The following is an 18,388-nucleotide window of genomic DNA, read 5'->3' as shown; positions in this document are numbered from 1 at the left end:
CAGTCCCTGAGGGACACCACTCATTACAAGCCTCTAATTGGACAATGAGCCATTGACCACAACTCTGTGCGTGCGGCCATCCAGCCAATTCTTTATCCACTGAGTGGTCCATCCATCAAACTGATGCGTCTCCGGTTTAGGGACAAGGATGTCGTGTGGGACAGTGTCAAATGCTTTGCACAAGTCCAGGTAGATAACATCAACAGCTCCGCCCCTATCCATCAGTTCTGTAGCCCCATCACAGAAGGCCACCAAATTGGCCAGGCAGGATGTGCCCTTAGTGATTCCATGCTGGCTGTCCCCAGCCACCTTGTTGTTTTTCATGTGCCTCAGCATGCTTCCCAGGAGAATCTGCTCCAAGATTTTGCCAGGCGCAGAGGTGAGCCTGCCTGGTCTGTAGCTTCCTGGGTCTTCCCTTTTCCCCAGCTGGAAAATGGGGGTTATATTTCCCTTTTTCCGGTCATCAGGAACTTTGCCCAGTTATATCATTTGCCTGAGCCAGTGATGTGCTTGTGTCACTGCCAGAAGCCTACCCAGTGGTGGGCACTCAGTGGTGCCAGTCTGTGTTGTTGCGGTTGTGGTGACATTTCCTAGGAGAGGCCTTGTGGCCCTTTGCCACCCACCACGATGCCATGTTGGGGCCTGGCTTTGTGCCACGTCAACTTAAAAACCTTGATAGAAGAAAGGGAGAGGAGGCATCTCAGGCTGGGATGCAAGAGGACTTTATTGAGGCAAAAGAGTGAAAAGGTAAAAGCACCAGGTAGGAAGGATCTTGTCTGAGTTGCAATAGTGTAACCATCAGCCAAGGTGTTCTGCTTGCAGTAGGTTTTCCAGAGCATTGAGATCTTCCTGGTCTGTAGTGGGAACAGCCCAGCAGAGGTCATGCTATTGTCTTTGGCTTGTCAAAGGCATTTGCAGCAGCGTCCTGGGCATAGCAGATGGGGTGACGCAGAGAAGGGAATGGAAAAAGAAGAGGAGGTCCATGGTTCATGTTACCAGGCAGCCTGGGCTGGCCACCTGCCCTGCCTCCACTCTTGGTGACTTGATGAGGAGGAGACATGGAAGGAGAGCCCATGTGCTAGGATTGGCCTGAATGTGAATCATCGATACATTTTGTGGGTTTCAGGGGGTGGATGGTTGGTGCCAGGGTGCTGTCAAAGGCCCTTAGCAGATGTTGCAGCCCCTTCCGCCGCCGTAGCAGCCCAGGCCTCCAAAGCCGTAGCCAAGGCCGTAGCCAAATCCGCCAGAGGAGATGGGCACTCCCTGGGAGCTGAGGACGTTGCCCACGGCAGCTGATGAGGAGGATCCGACGGCGGTGCTCTGGGGGAAGGAGGTGAGGATGGGTCCTGGCAGGGTGACCAGCACGGCGGGAGGCTGGATGACGACGCGGGAGTCCTCGCACTGCCTGACACAGGGCTCGTTGCAGCTGTTGGCCAGCGGGGTGGGTCCGCAGGGGCGGCAGAGGTCGTAGCAGGCCATGTGTGTGGTGTGGAGGGGCCCTGGGAGAGGAGAGAAGAGAATAGAAGAGAGAGTGTGTGAAAAGCGGAGGGGCGTGGGGGTGCGAGGGGTGGTGCTGCATTAGTTTGAGGCAGTGGGGAGGCTGGTGTGGGGCTGTGGGGCTGGTGAGGCATCAGGGGTGCTGAGGCTGGGGGCAGAGCGTGCTGGAAGAGCTGGGCCGGTGGGAGCAGGAGCAGGAGGGCAAGGGGCTTGAGGCTCACCTTGTTGAGTGCGCAGGAGAAGGCGTCAGCAGAGGTGAGTGAGGGACAGAGGCGCTGGGCCGGCTTTTATGCTGATCCCCGAGGGGCGGGACAGCCTTTGCGCATGGCAGCATTTGTCAGCCAGCAGCTGCTGCGTGCCACAGCCTGACAAGTCATGAGCTGGCTCATGTTTTCCTTGCGACAACGCTCCCTTTGCATGTTCTCCTGTCGAGGACGTGTCCATCTGGTCCTGGCGGCAGCTTTTAAGTGCAAGTATTAAAGGCCAAATGCTTGGTGTTGGTGGCTTGGCAGAATATGCAACCAAAGCGTTGGAGAGGTGGGGTGTCGTCAGTGAGGTCACCTCGTGGCACTCATGTGGTGTGCTTTGCAGGTGTGTTGTGAAGAGGGGGCTGCATGTTCTCACAGCCCTGTCAGGCTGGTCTGTGCTTTGGAGCTGTGCTGTCCGTGAGGGGCTGCCCTTCCACGGCATTCGGTCTCTCCCTGCCTTGCTACCAGGTTGCTGAGCCTGTCTTTAAGCCCGTCCTTTCGCGCTGGGTGAGCTCTGTGTGTGTCTTGGTGCCTATTTATGCTTGTAAGGTTGTACTTGTTGCAGTGTGTTTACGTGGGAAGGTTTCGGTAGCTGGGGCTGCCGTGGTGGCTTCTGCTAGAAGATGCAAGCAGCTTCCCCCGTGTCTCATAGAGCCTGTTTGAAGAACCCACGTTGGGTGAATTTGTGGAGGGCTGTTTCCCTTGGGAGGGCCCTCAGGATGGAGGAGGGGAAGAGAGCGAGGAAGAAAAAGCATTAGCAACAATGTGTGTTGAACTGACTACAAGCCCCATTCCTCACCCCTATGTGCCGCTTCGGGGAAGGGAATATGTAATTCAGGAGGGAAGGTGAAGCTGGAGGAAGGGAGGGAGAAGGTGTTTCAAGATTTGCTTTTATTTCTCATAATTCTACTCTGATTTTGATTTTGATAAATTAAATTAATTTCCCCGAGTCAAGTCTGTTTTGCTGCCAGTGGAAACCTGTGAGGGATCTCCATGTCCTTATCTTGATTCAGGAGCCTTTTGTCATATTCATCTTCTCCTATCCAGTTGAGGAAGGGGAGTGAAAGAGCAGCTCAGTGAGCACTTGGTGCCCAGAGAGCACTTGGTGCCCAGCCAAAGTCCACCCACCAGAGAGCCCCGTCTTCACAGCAGGGCTGGGTCACAGATTTCTTGCTGCATTTGTCCCCAGTGCGCCATGCAGGGCCTCGCTGAGCGGAGGTGAGGAGGATTGTGACCTCATATTGGGGGCTGTCAGTGTGACCTCAGAGCAGAGGGATGGTGGCTTGGGGTCCCCTGCAGAGGTGTTCCAGAGACTCTGCAGCAGGGAGGATGCAGTGAACCTGCATGGGTCACTGTTGGACTGCGCAGTGAACAGGGGCTGGTGGCCTGAGGATCCCCCCAAGGCATAATTTGTGGACCCCATAGCAAGGCGAGACCATGACCTGGGAACTGTGGCAAGTGTCGAATGTGGACCTTGCAGCCAGGTGGTCAGTGCACCAAGGAGCCACGCTGGGGTCAGAGGAGGATCCCAGAGCAGGAGGGTGGTGACCTGGGCAGCCTGCATGGGATACCCATGGTCCTCGCAGCAAGCGGGTACAAGGTGGTGAGTCTCTGTGTGGGTGGCCCTGGGATCCCATCCGAATGGTCTCATGATCCTGGGGCGACTCCATCAGAGGCATGAACAGGGGAGCGTTGTCATGCTCAAGGCTCAGTTTGTGCCAGTGATGGGCTTGTGTCAAGTTCTGGAAGGCCTCCACCTGTCACTCTGTTTTGTTGCTGGTTGTGGCAGCGCATTTCCCAGGAGATACCTTGTGGTCCTTTTCCACCCACCCTGATGGCCTGTCGAGCCCTGGCTTTGTGCTGCGTGAAGTTGGAAGAGCCTTTGTGGAAAAAACGAAGAGGGGGTGTCGCAGGCTGGGATGCAGAAGAACTTTATTGAGACAAAAGAGTGATAATGTAAAAGCATAAGGTGGAAGAGAACTGGTCTGAGGTGCAAGTAGGGCGACCATCCACTGAGTCTGTTGTTTGCAGTAGATTTTGTCAGGGCACCGAGGTCTTCGTGGCTTGAATCAGGAGGAAGCCACTGGAGGTCTCCCGACGTTCTTTATCCTGTGAGGTGCTGGTTGTGGCACACAGTACTGGACATAGCAGATGGGGTGAGGCAGAGAAGGAAGTCAGAGAAGAGGAGGAGGTCCAAGGGCCATGTTACCAGACAAGAATGGGCTGGCCCCTGGGCTGCTTCCTCTCTTGGTGCCTTGAGAGCAGGACCTGTGGACAGCAGATCCATATGTCAGGAATAGTCTAGATGTGCATCCTGAATCGTTTCTGTTGCTTGCAGGGTGTTGTTGCTGGGTGTCAGGGTGCTGTCAAAGGCCCTTAGCAGATGTTGCAGCCCCTTCCGCCGCCATAGCAGCCCAGGCCTCCAAAGCCATATCCAAGGCCGTAGCCGAAGCCCCCAGAGGAGATGGGCACTCCCTGGGAGCTGAGGACGTTGCCCACGGCAGCCGATGAGGAGGATCCGACGGCGGTGCTCTGGGGGAAGGAGGTGAGGATGGGTCCTGGCAGGGTGACCAGCACGGTGGAAGGCTGGATGACGACGCGGGAGTCCTCGCACTGCCTGACACAGGGCTCGTTGCAGCTGTTGGCCAGCGGGGTGGGTCCGCAGGGGCGGCAGAGGTCGTAGCAGGCCATGTGTGTGGTGTGGAGGGGCCCTGGGAAAGGAGAGAAGAGACGGTGTGAGGAGAGTGGAGGGATGTGGGGGTGTGAGTGTTGGTGGTGCAGGAGGGCGAGGCAGTGGGGAGGCTGGTGTGGGGCTGTGGGGCTGGGGAGGCATCAGGGGTGCTGAGGCTGGGTGCAGAGCGTGCTGGAAGAGCCGGGTCATGGGGGGCAGGAGCAGGAGGGCAAGGGGCTTGAGGCTCACCTTGTTGAGTGTGCAGGAGAAGGCGTCAGCGGAGGCGAGTGAGGGACAGAGGCGCTGGGCCGGCTTTTATGCTGGTCCCCGAGGGGCGGGACAGCCTTTGCACATGGCAGCATTTGTCAGCCAGCAGCTGGTGCGTGCCACAGCCTTGCAAGTCATGAGCTGGGGCGTGTTTTCCTTGCCACAACTCTCCCTTTGCATGTCCTCCTGTCGAGGATGTGTCCATGTGGTCCTGGCGGCAGTTTTTAAGTGCAAGTATTAAAGGCCAATGGCTAGGTGCTGATGGCATCTTTTCGGCCAGGTAGTAGCCACTATGAAAGCATTGGAGAGGTGGGGTGTCATCAGTGAGGTCATCCTGTGGCACTCTTGTGGTGTGGTTTGTGGGCGCGTTGTGAAGAGGGGGCCCCATGTCCTTGCAGCCCTTCCAGGCCGGTCTGGGCTTTGGAGCTGTGCTGGCCATGTGGGGCTGCCCGTTCCATCACACTCGGTCCTTCCCTGCCTTGCTGCCATGTTGCTAAGCCTTTTTTTAGGCCTGTCCTTTCCTTTCCCTTGAGTGCTTGTGGGTTTCTTGGTGCCCTTCTGGCTTGTGAGGTTCTAGCTGGGAGAAAGGAGGCTGCTGGTTTGGGCTTGTGATCCATTGGGCCTTTCCCAGGGGTTGGCGATGCAAGCAGACAGAGGAGGGATGTTTGTGAGAGCAGGCTATTGTCCTTTTCTCCCTGGTTCAGAGTGAGTGAGCCCTGTGATGTGGGTACCCCTGCAGTCTCCCCAGAGTTCTGTGGAAGCCCCTTGATAGCTGTCCACTTATGTGGGTCTGGCACATTTTCAGTCTGGGCTCTGGTGTGACACATCGCTTGATGTAGGGCACCTCACAAGGGCACTTGAGGTTCTGTAAAGGTCATGAGGATGCCACATGGAAGAGGCAGCCGGTAGCAGTTGCCAGAGGAGATGGCAGGCCAGGTTTTGTGGTCTTTAACGGAGATAGTGCCAGGGGGTGAGGCCATTTCTCTGCTCAGTGTTTACGGGAGAAACTTGATTTGAAGATTGATGGGGGATTGGATGCAAAGATGCTTCATATGGCTGCAGAGCCAAGGCCCTGTTGGTGGTGGATTCATGCTGAAGGGTTGATGACTGGCAAGGCCTGTCCCAGTTCAGCCAAGGTGAGTGTTTTGCAGGCTGATTGTCAGGTGAGCTGTTTTGTGGTTGAGGAAATTGAAGGGAGGTAAGAGGGAGAGCTTTTGGACTGGATATATGGAAGTCCCTGGGGCATGAAGGTAACCAAGAATGCTGAGTCAGCTGCCTGTTGTCCTTGGGAGGCGTGTCTCATGTATCTTAGAAAAATTAGTAGTGCCTGGAAGTGGTTCCTGAAAACTAGAAGAGGGCTGAATGGCCTCTTCTTTTGAAGAAGAATAGGAAGGAAGAACCGGGAAACTAGAGGCTTTTGAGTCCGATCTTGTTCTTGTGGAATGTGAGGTACGAAATCTTCCCAGAAAGGACTGCAAATGCCAGGAATGATGAGAAGTTGATGTGAAGTCTTCAGCGTATATTTGCAAATGGTAAACCTTGCTTGATGGAACTCTGCCTCCTCTGTGTGGAAGTGCCCATCACTGTGGATAAGGAGAGAGCTGTGGCTGGAGTTTACCTCAGTTTTCTTTGTCAAGTCCTTGACAGTTTCACCGCTCGCATCCTCATCGACAAACTGACAAAGTACCTGTCGTGTGGGGCCCGTGCAGTGGGCTGCCATGTGGTTGAAGTGCTGGGCCCAGGGGCTTGTGATGAGTGGCACAAAGTCCAGTTGGAGGCAAGTCTCAAGTGGTGTAGGAGATGGATATGGGACCACCACTGTCCAGCAGTCTCATTAAGAACCTGGCCAGTGTGATCAAGTCCTCACCCAGCAAGTTGGCAGATATTAGTTTCATTGTTAAAAAGGTGGAAATAGAGACCCAGGTTAATTCAAGTCTGGTCAACGTCACCTCTGTGAGAGGAGAGATCATGGAACTGTTTGTCCTGGAAACTATGCCAAGGCACATGGAAAAGACAAAGGTGATCACTGACAGACACCATGGCTACATGGTGGGTAAATTGTGCCTGGCAAGTTTTGTGTCTTCCTATGATGGCATTACAGCATTGGTGGGTATAGGAAGAGCAACCGTCATCATCTGGCTGGGCTTGTGCAAAGCATTAGATACTATGCCACACAACAACCTTGTCTCTGAAATGGAGAGAGGTGGAATTGAAGGATGGGCCACTTGGTGGGTATCTGGACCCACGAAGCTTTTGTCATATTATCTCTGTCCTTTCTATTTGGGGAGGGAGAGTGATAGAGCGGCTTAGTGGGCTCCAGGCATCCAGGCAGTGGTAACCCAGCACACATGAGGAGCTTGTGTCAAAGGTGGAAGTGCATCAGTGTTTCGAAGCTTTTGTTTAGGTAGGCAAAGAGCTGGAGTGCTGGTCTGGAAGCTCCCTGAGTGCCAGTTGATCGTGGTGCTGGTGCTACTGTTCCATAGAGAGGTGTTGAGGTGCCGTTTTAAGCACCCTGATGGCCTGTTTAGCCCTGTGATTGTGCTGGGTGAGACTGGATGAGCCTTTAGGAAAGAAATGAATAGGAAGGGCCTGAGGCTGGGATGCAGGAGAAGTTTATTGAGTATAAACACAGTGAAAAGGCCGGAGCACCAAGTGGAAGGAAGGGAACCAGTGAGATGTGAAGTGAGGCTACAACAAGACACTTCATGTAGTAGCTATTTGCCAGGGCCCTGAGATCTTTGTGCTGCACAGTGTGAATGCCACAAGGTTAGTACCCTGTGGGCTTTGTCCCGTGAGAAGGTGTTTGCAGGAGAGTGGGGTGAACATTGCAGAAGGACCAATGCAGAGAAGGAAGCTGGAGAAGAGAAGGATGTTCATGGGCCGTGGTTCCTGGTAGCATGGGCTGGGCACGTTCTCTGCTTGATTTCATTGTGCCTTGAGAGGAGAAGCTGTAGATGTTGAGTCCATGTACTAGCATTGGTCCAAAGGTTTGTCCTCAGTCCTTGCTGTGGCTTCCATGGTGTAAGTGGTTGGTGTCAGGGTGCTGTCAAGGGCCCTTAGCAGGGGTAGCAGCCTCTACCGCCACCATAGCAGCCCAGGCCTCCAAAGCCATATCCAAGGCCGTAGCCGAAGCCCCCAGAGGAGATGGGCACTCCCTGGGAGCTGAGGACGTTGCCCACGGCAGCCGATGAGGAGGATCCGACGGCGGTGCTCTGGGGGAAGGAGGTGAGGATGGGTCCTGGCAGGGTGACCAGCACGGTGGAAGGCTGGATGACGACGCGGGAGTCCTCGCACTGCCTGACACAGGGCTCGTTGCAGCTGTTGGCCAGCGGGGTGGGTCCGCAGGGGCGGCAGAGGTCGTAGCAGGCCATGTGTGTGGTGTGGAGGGGCCCTGGGAGAGGAGAGAAGAGACGGTGTGAGGAGAGTGGAGGGATGTGGGGGTGTGGAGGGCGGTGCTGCAGGAGGTCGAGGCAGTGGGGAGGCTGGTGTGGGGCTGTGGTGCTGGGGAGGCGTCAGGGGTGCTGAGGCTGGGTGCAGAGCGTGCTGGAAGAGCCGGGTCATGGGGGGCAGGAGCAGGAGGGCAAGGGGCTTGAGGCTCACCTTGTTGAGTGTGCAGGAGAAGGCGTCAGCAGAGGCGAGTGAGGGACAGACGCGCTGGGCCAGCTTTTATGCTGGTCCCCGAGGGGCGGGACAGCCTTTGCGCATGGCAGCATTTGTCAGCAAGGAACTGGTGCGTGCCACAGGTTTGTAAGCAATTAATTGTGGTTGTTTTCCTTCCTACAGTTTTGCAATTTCATGTCTTCTCCTATTGAGGACGTGTCCTTCTGGCCCTGGCGGCATCTTTCAAATACAAGTTTTAAAGGGCAGTGTCTTGTTGTTACTGGCATGTGTCAGGAAGGGCAGAACAAGCAGCCATCGGAGAGGTGGGGTGTTGTCAGTGAGGTCATCCTGTGGCGCTCGTGTGGTGTGGTTTGCGGGTGTGTTGTGAAGAGGGCCCCCCTTGTCCTCACAACCCTGTCAGGCTGGTCTGGGCTTTGGAGGTGTGCTGACCATGAGGGGCTGGCACTTAAGCCACATCCCATCCCTCTCTGCCCTGTTCTTGTTGTTTACTGACACGTTCATACCCAATGCATCCCAGGGGAGTGTTTTTCAGGCTGATTTTCAGGTGAGCTGTGCTTGTTGCTGAGAAAGATGAAGGGACGTAATACAGGGTGCTTTGGGACTGGTTGTAGGCAAGTGTGTGTGGCCTGACAGGTCATAACACAAATGCTGAGGGAGCTGGCTGATGTCCTTGGGAGATCCCTCTCAAGAAAGCTCTATTAAAGCCTATGATGCTTTCTTTTCTTGCATGGTTATCTACAAGCTGAGAAAGTACCCGTTGTTTAAGTGGCCATTACTGTGGACTGCCAAGCAGTTGAAGGGCTGCGCCTGGAAGCTTGTGATGAGTGACACAAAGTCCATTTGGAAGCAAATCAATGGTGATGTAGCCAAGGACTCAGATGTGGGTCCAACACTGTTCACCACCCTCATTAATGACCTGGTCATTCTGATAGACTGAGCCCACAGGAAGCTGACAGCTGTGGGGTCACTCATTTATATCAGGGTCATTTACCCTCATTTGTAATAAGGTAGAAAGGAAGGACCTGGGTTAACAACAGGCCGTCCAGTGTCACCTTGTTGCAATATTATTGGGCAGACTGTCCTGGAGACTTTGCCAAGGCACATGGAAAAGGGAGAGTTGATCCCTGATAGCCACCACGGCTTATCTGAGGGCAAATTGCGCCTAAAATTTGACAGTTTTCTGTGACGGTGTTGCAGCATTGGTGGGTAAGGGAAGAGCGACTGCTGTCCTCTACCTGTATTTGTGCAAAGCATTTGATGCTGTCCCACTCAATATCCTTGTGTCTAAAATGGAGAAAGGCATGGATTTGATGAGCAGATCTCTTGGTGGACAAGAAATTGGCTCGATGGTGACATTCAAAGGGTTGCAGCCAAGAGCTCGATGTCTGCGTCGAGACCCATGCTGAGTGGTGTCCCTCAGGGATCCATACTGGGACCAGTATTATGTCATGTCTTTGTCAGGGACATGGGCAGTGGTATTTAGTGTACTGTTGGCACATTTGCATATGAGGTGGCAATGTGTGTGTGCTCTCATCCCAGAAAGCCAGTGGTCTGCTGAGCTGCATCAACCTGGCCTTGAACACTGGAGATGGATTGAACGTTTACCATTCTTTGGGCAACCTGTTCCAGTGCCTTTCCACCTTCGCAGTAAAGAACTTCTTCCTTATATCTAATCTGAACTTCCCCTGTTTAGGTCTGAACCCATCACCCCTTGTCCTATTGCCACAGTCCCTGATGAAGAGTCCCTCTCCAGCATCCTTGTAGGCCCCCTTCAGATACTGGAAGGCTGCTATGTGATCTCCACACAGCTTCTCTTCTCCAGGCTGAACAGCCCCAACTTTCTCAGCTTGTCTTCATATGGGAGGTGCTCGAGCCGCCTTATTATCCTCGTGGCCCTCCTCTGGATTTGCTTCAACAGCTCCATGTCCTTCTTATGTTGAGGACACCAGAACTGCACAAATTGCTCCAAGTAGGGTTTCCTGAGAGCAGAGTAGAGGGGCAGGATCACGTCCTTCGACCCGCTGGTCACGCTCCTTTTGATGCAGCCCAGGACACTGTTGGTTTCTGGCCTGCGAGTGCACACTGCAGCTGGCTTACATTCAGTTTCTCATCGACCAACATCCCCAAATCCTTCTCTGCAGGGCTGCTCCGAATCACTTCTCTGCCCAACCTGTAGCTGTGCCTGCGATTGCCCCAACCCAGGTTAAGGACTTTGCACTTGGCTTGGTTGAACTTCGTGAGGTTGGCATTGGCTCAACTCTCAAGCGTGCCAAGGTCCTTCTTGGATCCCATCCCTTCGCTCCAGCGCATCAACCGAACAACACAGCTTAGTGTCATGGGCAAACTGGCTGAGGGCACATCAATCCCACTGTCCATGTCCATGTTATTGACAAAGATGTTGAACAGGATCGGTCCCAACACCAGTCCCTGAGGGACACCACTCATTACAAGCCTCTAATTGGACAATGAGCCGTTGACCACAACTCTCTGCATGCGGCGATCCAGCCAATTCTTTATCCACTGAGTGGTCCATCCATCAAATTGATGCGTCTCCAGTTTAGAGACAAGGATGTCATGCGGGACAGTGTCAAATGCTTTGCACAAGTCCAGGTAGATGACGTCAACTGCTCTGCCCCTATCCATCAGTTCTGTAGTCCCATCACAGAAGGCCACCAAATTGGCCAGGCAGGATGTGCCCTTAGTGAAGCCATGTGGCTGTCACCAACCACCTCGTTGTTTTTCATGTGCCTCAGCATGCTTCCCAGGAGAATCTGCTCCAAGATTTTGCCAGGCGCAGAGGTGAGCCTGCCTGGTCTGTAGTTTCCTGGGTCTTCCCTTTTCCCCAGCTGGAAAATGAGGGTTATATTTCCCTTCTTCCGGTCATTGGGAACTTTGCCCAGTTATATCATTTGCCTGAGCCAGTGATGTGCTTGTGTCACTGCCGGAAGCCTACCCAGTGGTGAGCACTCAGTGGTGCCAGTCTGTGTTGTTGCGGTTGTGGTGACATATTTCCTAGGAGAGGCCTTGTGGCCCTTTGCCACCCACCACAAAGGCATGTTGGCGCCTGGCTTTGTGCCACGTCAACTTAAAAACCTTGATAGAAGAAAGGGAGAGGAGGCATCTCAGGCTGGGATGCAAGAGAACTTTATTGAGGCAAAAGAGTGAAAAGGTAAAAGCACCAGGTAGGAAGGATCTTGTCTGAGTTGCAATAGTGTAACCATCAGCCAAGGTGTTCTGCTTGCAGTAGGTTTTCCAGAGCATTGAGATCTTCCTGGTCTGTAGTGGGAACAGCCCAGCAGAGGTCATGCTATTGTCTTTGGCTTGTCAAAGGTATTTGCAGCAGCGTCCTGGGCATAGCAGATGGGGTGATGCAGAGAAGGAAATGGAAGAATAGGAGGAGGTCTATGGGTCATGTTACCAGGCAGCCTGGGCTGGCCACCTGCCCTGCTTCCTCTCTTGGTGACTTGATGAGGAAGAGCCACTGATGGAGAGCCCATGTGCTAGGATAGGCGTGAATGTGAATCATCAATCCATTTTGTGGGTTTCAGGGGGTGGATGGTTGGTGCCAGGGTGCTGTCAAGAGCCCTTAGCAGATGTTGCAGCCCCTTCCGCCACCATAGCAGCCCAGGCCTCCGAAGCCGTAGCCAAGGCCGTAGCCAAAGCCCCCAGAGGAGATGGGCACTCCCTGGGAGCTGAGGACGTTGCCCACAGCAGCTGATGAGGAGGATCCGACGGCGGTGCTCTGGGGGAAGGAGGTGAGGATGGGTCCTGGCAGGGTGACCAGCACGGTGGAAGGCTGGATGACGACGCGGGAGTCCTCGCACTGCCTGACACAGGGCTCGTTGCAGCTGTTGGCCAGCGGGGTGGGTCCGCAGGGGCGGCAGAGGTCGTAGCAGGCCATGTGTGTGGTGTGGAGGGGCCCTGGGAGAGGAGAGAAGAGAAGAGAGGGTGTGTGGAAAGCGGAGGGGTGTGGGGGTGCGAGGGGCGGTGCTGCAGGAGGGCGAGGCAGTGAGGAGGCTGGTGTGGGGCTGTGGGGCTGGGGAGGCGTCAGGGGTGCTGAGGCTGGGTGCAGAGCGTGCTGGAAGAGCTGGGTTATGGGGGGCAGGAGCAGGAGGGCAAGGGGCTTGAGGCTCACCTTGTTGAGTGCGCAGGAGAAGGCGTCAGCAGAGGTGAGTGAGGGACAGAGGCGCTGGGCCGGCTTTTATGCTGGTCCCCGAGGGGCGGGACAGCCTTTGCGCATGGCAGCATTTGTCAGCCAGCAGCTGGTGCGTGCCACAGCCTGGCAAGTCATGAGCTGGCTCATGTTTTCCTTCCCACAACGCTCCCTTTGCATGTCCTCCTGTTGAGGATGTGTCCCTCTGGCCCTGGTGGCAACTTTTAAGTGCAAGTATTAACAGCTGGCAGAACATGCAACCAAAGCATCGGAGAGGTGGGGTGTCATTAGTGAAGTCATCCTGTGGCGCTCTTGTGGTGTGGTTTGAGGATGTGTTGTGAAGAGAAGGCCTCATGTCCGTGCAGCCCTGTCTGGTTGGTATGGGCTTTGGAGTTGTGCTTGCCGTGAAGGGCTGCCACTTCCATCGCATTCAGTCTCTGCCCACCTTGCTGCCAGGTTGCTAGGACTTTCTTTATGCCTGTTCTTTTCCGTTGGATGAGCTCTGTGGGTGTCTTGGTGTCCTTTGTGTTCTAAGGTTGTCCTTTTGAGTAGTGTATTTATGTGTAAAGGATTTTGTAGGCATGGGGCTGCCAACGTGGCTTTGTGAGAAGATGCCTGAAACTTCCCCCTTGTCTGGTAGAGCCTGTTGGAAGTATCTGTGTTGGTAAGTTCATGGAGGACCGCTTCCTGTGAAAGGACCCCAAGATAGAGCAGGGAAAGTGTGTGAGAAGGAAGTGTGTTTAACTGACCACAATCTCAAATTCCCCATCACTCTGATATTTCTTGTGAGGGTCTAAGTAATTCGGGAGGTAAGTTGAACCTAAAGAAGGGAGGGGTCGGGGGAAGGTGTTTCAAGATTTGCTTTTATTTCTCATAATTCTACTCTGACTTTTTATTTTGATAATTGAAATTAAGTTCCCTGAGTCAGGTCTGTTTTGCTGCCATTGGAAACCTGTGAGTGATCTCCATGTCCTTATCTCGACTTGGAAGCCTTTCGTTGTATTCTCCTCCCTCTATCCAGTTAAGGAAAAGGAGTGATAAAGCAGGTCAGTGAGCACTTGGTGCCCAGACAAGGTCAACTCACCAGAGAGCCCCACCTTCATAGCAATGCTGGGTCACAGGTTTGTTCCTCCACCTTGTCCCCAGTGCGCCATGCAGGTCCTCGCTGAGCAGAGGTGAGGAGGATTGTGACCTCATACTGGGGGCTGTCAGTGTGACCTCAGAGCAGAGGGATGGTGGCTTGAGGTCCCCTGCAGAGGTGTTCCAGAGACTCTGGAGCAGGGAGAATGGTGTTCCAGAGACCCCCTGCATGGGTCACTGTTGAACCCTGCAGTGAAAAGGGGCTGGTGTCCAAGGCAGGCCCAAAGGCATCAGTTTTGGACCCCATAGGAAGGCGAGACCATGACCTGGGAACTCTGGCATGTGTGGAATGGGGGTCATGCAGCCAGGTGGTCAGTGCACCAAAGACCCACACCTGGGTTAGAGGAGGATCCCAGAGCAGGAGGGTAGTGACCTGGGCACCCTGCATGGGATGCCCAAGGTCCTTGCAGCAAGGGGAGGAATGGACACTCTACTGATCCCTGGTGAAGCATCACCCAGAGTTCCGTGTCCAGTTTTGGGCTTCCCAGAACAAGAGAGACATGGAGGTGGGAGGAGAAACCTTCCTGGAAAGCACCGCCATGCCAGAAAGGTCAAGGTGAGGCGCTGTGGTTTTAGGTGTGGATTTTGGGAATGGAAATTGTGCTTGACCAGCCTCTATGTCTTCTCTGTTGAAGCCACTGTGTGTTGGCCAAAGGTAGAGCAGTGTCTGTTGTTGAGCTGTACTTGAAGGAAGCCTTTGTTGCTGTCTCCCATTACATGCTCCTGGAGAAACGGAGAATGTCCGGGTTGTGTAAGGGCCCAGTGAGGTGGACTGCAAAGTGGCTGAAGGGCTGGGCCCAGAGGCTCGTGGTCAGGCCATGGGCACAAGGGAAAACAGATGGAATTCCATGGATAATGAAGGAATTGCCAATTTGACATTGGCCTTTTCACTGTGAGGATGGTCAGTGAGTGGAAGAGGTTGTGGAGTTTCCTTCGTGGCAGCTCCTGAAAACCCAGCTGGGCATGTCTAGGACAAGCTGCTGTAGCTGGCCCTGCTGCAGCCAGGGAGTTGAATCAGCTGCTCTCCAGAGGGTCCTGCCAAACCAAATGATTGTGTGATTCTGATTGCTTGGGAGGGTTAGAGTACCATGCTGGGCAGGAGAGTTAGCCAAGTGTGCGCTGGCACAGGGACACTTCATCAGAGGCATGCACAGAGGAGCATTATCACATCAAATCGTTTGAACCAGTGGTGGGCTTATGTCATATTCTGGAAGGCCTCCACATGTCAGCCTGTGTTGTTGCTGGTTGTGGTGGCATGTTTCCTGGCATAGACCTTGTGGCCCTTTTCTACCCACCCTGATGGCCTGGCTTTTGTGCTGTGTGAATTTGGAAGAGCCTTGGTAGAAGAAAGGAAGAGGAGGCATCACAGGCTGGGGTGCAGAAGAGCTTTATTGAGACAAAAGATTGAAAATGTAAAAGCATAAGTTGGAAGAGGTGGTCTAAGGTGCGAATAGGGCGGCCACCTACTGAGGTTTTCTGTTTGCAGTACATTTTGTCAGAGCACCGAGGTCATCCTGCCCTGAATTGGGAGGAGCCCAATGAAGGTCCCCTGAAGCTTTCTTAGCTTGTGAGATGCTTTTGTGACAGAGAGTGCTAGACATAGCAGATGGAATGATGCAAAGAAGGAAATGGGAGAAGAGGAGGAGGTCCATGGGCCATGTTACCATGGACTTGGTAACATGTCCATGGACAGCCTAGGCTAGTCCCCTGTCTGTCTTGCTTTCTTGGTGCCTGGAGAGCAGGACCTGTGGGCAGCAAATCTGTATCAGGAATAGCCTGGACATGCATCCTCAATCCTTGCTGTTGCTTGCATGGTGTGACTGGTTGCTGTCAGGGTGCTGTTGATGGCCCTTAGCAGATGTTGCGGCCTCTTCTGCCGCCGTAGCAGCCCAGGCCTCCAAAGCCATAACCAAGGCCATAGCCAAGGCCGTAGCTGAAGCCCCCAGAGGAGATGGGCACTCCCTGGGAGCTGAGGACGTTGCCCACAGCAGCCGATGAGGAGGATCCGACGGCGGTGCTCTGGGGGAAGGAGGTGAGGATGGGTCCTGGCAGGGTGACCAGCACGGCGGGAGGCTGGATGACGACGCGGGAGTCCTCGCACTGCCTGACACAGGGCTCGTTGCAGCTGTTGGCCAGCGGGGTGGGTCCGCAGGGGCGGCAGAGGTCGTAGCAGGCCATGTGTGTGGTGTGGAGGGGCCCTGGGAGAGGAGAGGAGAGAAGAGAAGAGAAGAGAAGAGAAGAGAAGAGAAGAGAAGAGAAGAGAAGAGAAGAGAAGAGAAGAGAAGAGAAGAGAAGAGAAGAGAAGAGAAGAGAAGAGAAGAGAAGAGAAGAGAGGGTGTGTGGAAAGCGGAGGGGCGTGGGGGTGCGAGGGGTGGTGCTGCAGGAGGTCGAGGCAATGGGGAGGCTGGTGTGGGGCTGTGGAGGCGTCAGGGGTGCTGAGGCTGGGGGCAGAGCATGCTGGAAGAGCCGGGCCAGGGGGCGCAGGAGCAGGAGGGCAAGGGGCTTGAGGCTCACCTTGTTGAGTGCGCAGGAGAAGGCGTCAGCAGAGGCGAGTGAGGGACAGAGGCGCTGGGCCAGCTTTTATGCTGGTCCCAGAGTGCCCGAGGGGGCTGAGACAGTCTTTGTGCATGACAGCATGTTTGTGCAAGCAGCGGGTGCATGTCAAATCCTTGCAAGCAATTAGTTGTGGTTGTGTTTTCCTTCCAACAGTTTTGCAATTTCATGTGCTCCTCTTGAGGATGTGTCCTTGTGACCCCGGCGGCAGCTTTCAAGTGTGAATATGAGAGGCCAAAGGCTTGGTGTTGATGGCGCGTGTCAGGGCATTTGGCAAAACATGCAACCAAAGTGTTGGAGAGGTGGGGTGTCATCAGTGAGGTCATCCTGTGGCACTCGTGTGGTGTGGTTTGTGGGTGTGTTGTGAAGAGGGGGCCCCATGTCTGTGCAGCCCTGTCAGGCTGGTCTGGACTTTGGAACTGTGCTGGCCATGAAGGGCTGCCCCTTCCATCATGTTCAGTCCCTCCCCACCTTGCTGCCAGGTCGCTAACCATTTCTTTAGGCCTGTCCTTTCCCACTGGTGAACTCTCTGGGTGTCTTGGTGCATCCATGGCTCGTGAAGTTGTACCTGGCCTAGTGTTGCCCAGCTAGTCAAGATGGGCTTGCACAGTGCTCCTCTTATCTGGGACCTTATCTGGGTCAGGCACATTCGCCGCCTGCGCTTTGATGCGAAACATTGCTTGTGTCTGTGAGTGTGTCTTGAGTCAGAGGTGGAGCTGAAGCAGCAGTCAGGACTGGTCATGAGCCAGGGCCTTTGGGGTCTTTACTTGGGGGAGTGTCAAGGGTTGAGGCCATTTTCATGAAAGATGTCTGGCAGGATCAAAGATTTTGGAGGCTGCCAGGGGGAGCTGGAGGTGATCATGCAGCATGAGGCTGGAAAGCTGAGGCCCTTGTGGTTGTGCCTGCATGCCAAAGGGCTGCTGAATGGCAAGGCTTGCCCCACCTGAGCAGACGTGAGTGTTTACAGGCTGTGTGTCAGGTGAGAAGTGTTTGTTGCTGAGGAAGATGAAGTGAGTTAGGAAGCTGTGCTATGCAGCTAAAATTACTTATATGTAGATATAAGTATGGTCTGACTGGTCATAGCCATAAAGGCTGAGTGAGCTGGCTGATGCCCTTGGGAGGACAATCTCCATGAACTTGGAAGGATCATGGGTCCTGGGAGCTGTTCCAGTAGACTGGAATAGAGCTTAAACCCCCTGTAATTGGAGACAATCAAGAGTCAGGATTGGGGTAAGTAAAGACTGGTGAGGCATATCATGTTCCTGGGGAAGGTGATGAAGGCAATTGTTCTGGAAGGCACTGCCAAGCCCAGGAAGGACAAGAAGGTGACAGGCTGTGGCCGATGTGGCCCAGAAGCTTGTGAGCAGTGGAAGGGCAAGAGACTGTGGGCACAAGGGAAAACAGATGGAATATCATGGACCAAGAAGGCAATGTTTTTCCAGTGTGAGCATGGTCAAAGAGAGCGTAAGAGGTGGTGGAGTCTCCATGCTGAGAGCTACTGAAAACCCGACTGGCCATGGTCCTGGATTAACTGCTGGACCTGACCCTGCTTGAGCAGGAGGGTCGAAGCATCTTCTCTTCATCCAGAGTTTTCTGCCAAACTAAATGATTCTGTGATTCTGTTTGCTGGAACGGCTGGAAAGTCACGCCAGGGAGGAGAGTTAGTCAAGATGGGCTTGGAAAGGGAGTCTTCACCAGTGATATGCACACGGTAGCATTGTCAGGTTGAAGCCTGTAAGCCGGTGATAGGGTGGGTCACGATATGGAAGCCCCCAGTGTGTTAGTCTGTGTTGTTGCTGGTTGTGGTGGCAGATTTCCTGGCAGAGACCTAGTGGCCCTTTTCCACCCAACCCGGTGGCCTGTTGAGCCCTGGCTTTGAGCTGGGTATGGCTGAAAAAGCCTATGTAGAAAAAAGGAAGAGGAGACGTCTCAGGCTGGACAACTTTACTGAGAACTTTATTGAGGCAAAAGAATGAAAAGATAAAGCACAAGGTGGAAGGGAGCCAGTCTAGAGGTGCAAGTAAGGTGAACACCAGCTGTGGTCTTCTGCTTGGAGCAGATGTTGCCAGAGCACTGAAATCTTACTGCCCTCCAGCAGGAGAAGCCCACTGGAGGTCCCCAAAGGTGTTTGGATTGTGAGATGGTCTTAGCAGCAGAAAGTACTGGACATAGCCAAAGTGGCGATGAATAAAGGAAGGAGGAGAGGAGGAGGTTTATGAGCCATGTTTTTAGGTGGTA

General features: G+C 54.1%; 5 protein-coding genes across 5 annotated transcripts; all 5 read right to left on the bottom strand.

Annotated features, from left to right (window-relative positions):
* Positions 1 to 1,164: 1,164 nt before the first annotated feature.
* LOC115613943 (feather keratin 1-like) lies at positions 1,165 to 1,485 on the bottom strand. The gene has a single exon (XM_030500043.1). It carries the CDS (start codon positions 1,477 to 1,479, stop codon positions 1,165 to 1,167), a length of 315 nt encoding a protein of 104 aa, XP_030355903.1. The 5' UTR covers positions 1,480 to 1,485.
* A 2,636-nt stretch (positions 1,486 to 4,121) lies between these two features.
* On the bottom strand, positions 4,122 to 4,438 carry LOC115613936 (feather keratin 1-like). Its single transcript, XM_030500030.1, has one exon. The coding sequence runs from the start codon at positions 4,434 to 4,436 to the stop codon at positions 4,122 to 4,124; it is 315 nt and encodes a 104-aa protein (XP_030355890.1). The 5' UTR covers positions 4,437 to 4,438.
* Positions 4,439 to 7,739: 3,301 nt separating this feature from the next.
* On the bottom strand, positions 7,740 to 8,056 carry LOC115610039 (feather keratin 1-like). The gene has a single exon (XM_030491005.1). The coding sequence runs from the start codon at positions 8,052 to 8,054 to the stop codon at positions 7,740 to 7,742; it is 315 nt and encodes a 104-aa protein (XP_030346865.1). The 5' UTR covers positions 8,055 to 8,056.
* A 3,834-nt stretch (positions 8,057 to 11,890) lies between these two features.
* Positions 11,891 to 12,207, bottom strand: LOC115611788 (feather keratin 1-like). Its single transcript, XM_030495223.1, has one exon. It carries the CDS (start codon positions 12,203 to 12,205, stop codon positions 11,891 to 11,893), a length of 315 nt encoding a protein of 104 aa, XP_030351083.1. The 5' UTR covers positions 12,206 to 12,207.
* Positions 12,208 to 15,448: 3,241 nt separating this feature from the next.
* On the bottom strand, positions 15,449 to 15,784 carry LOC115613044 (feather beta keratin-like). Its single transcript, XM_030498067.1, has one exon. It carries the CDS (start codon positions 15,773 to 15,775, stop codon positions 15,449 to 15,451), a length of 327 nt encoding a protein of 108 aa, XP_030353927.1. The 5' UTR covers positions 15,776 to 15,784.
* Between the last annotated feature and the right edge of the window lie 2,604 nt (positions 15,785 to 18,388).

This window comes from Strigops habroptila, chromosome 1 (genome assembly GCF_004027225.2).
Source record: "Strigops habroptila isolate Jane chromosome 1, bStrHab1.2.pri, whole genome shotgun sequence".
Lineage (NCBI taxonomy): Eukaryota > Metazoa > Chordata > Aves > Psittaciformes > Psittacidae > Strigops > Strigops habroptila.
The sequence above is the reverse complement of the archived record's forward strand: the minus strand, read 5'-3'. Positions and strand labels throughout refer to the sequence as shown.

Bases quoted from the DNA above. Each gene is read 5' to 3' on its own strand.
- LOC115613943 (XM_030500043.1), bottom strand. From the start codon at position 1,479: ATGGCCTGCTACGACCTCTGCCGCCCCTGCGGACCCACCCCGCTGGCC.
- LOC115613936 (XM_030500030.1), bottom strand. From the start codon at position 4,436: ATGGCCTGCTACGACCTCTGCCGCCCCTGCGGACCCACCCCGCTGGCC.
- LOC115611788 (XM_030495223.1), bottom strand. From the start codon at position 12,205: ATGGCCTGCTACGACCTCTGCCGCCCCTGCGGACCCACCCCGCTGGCC.
- LOC115613044 (XM_030498067.1), bottom strand. From the start codon at position 15,775: ATGGCCTGCTACGACCTCTGCCGCCCCTGCGGACCCACCCCGCTGGCC.
- LOC115610039 (XM_030491005.1), bottom strand. From the start codon at position 8,054: ATGGCCTGCTACGACCTCTGCCGCCCCTGCGGACCCACCCCGCTGGCC.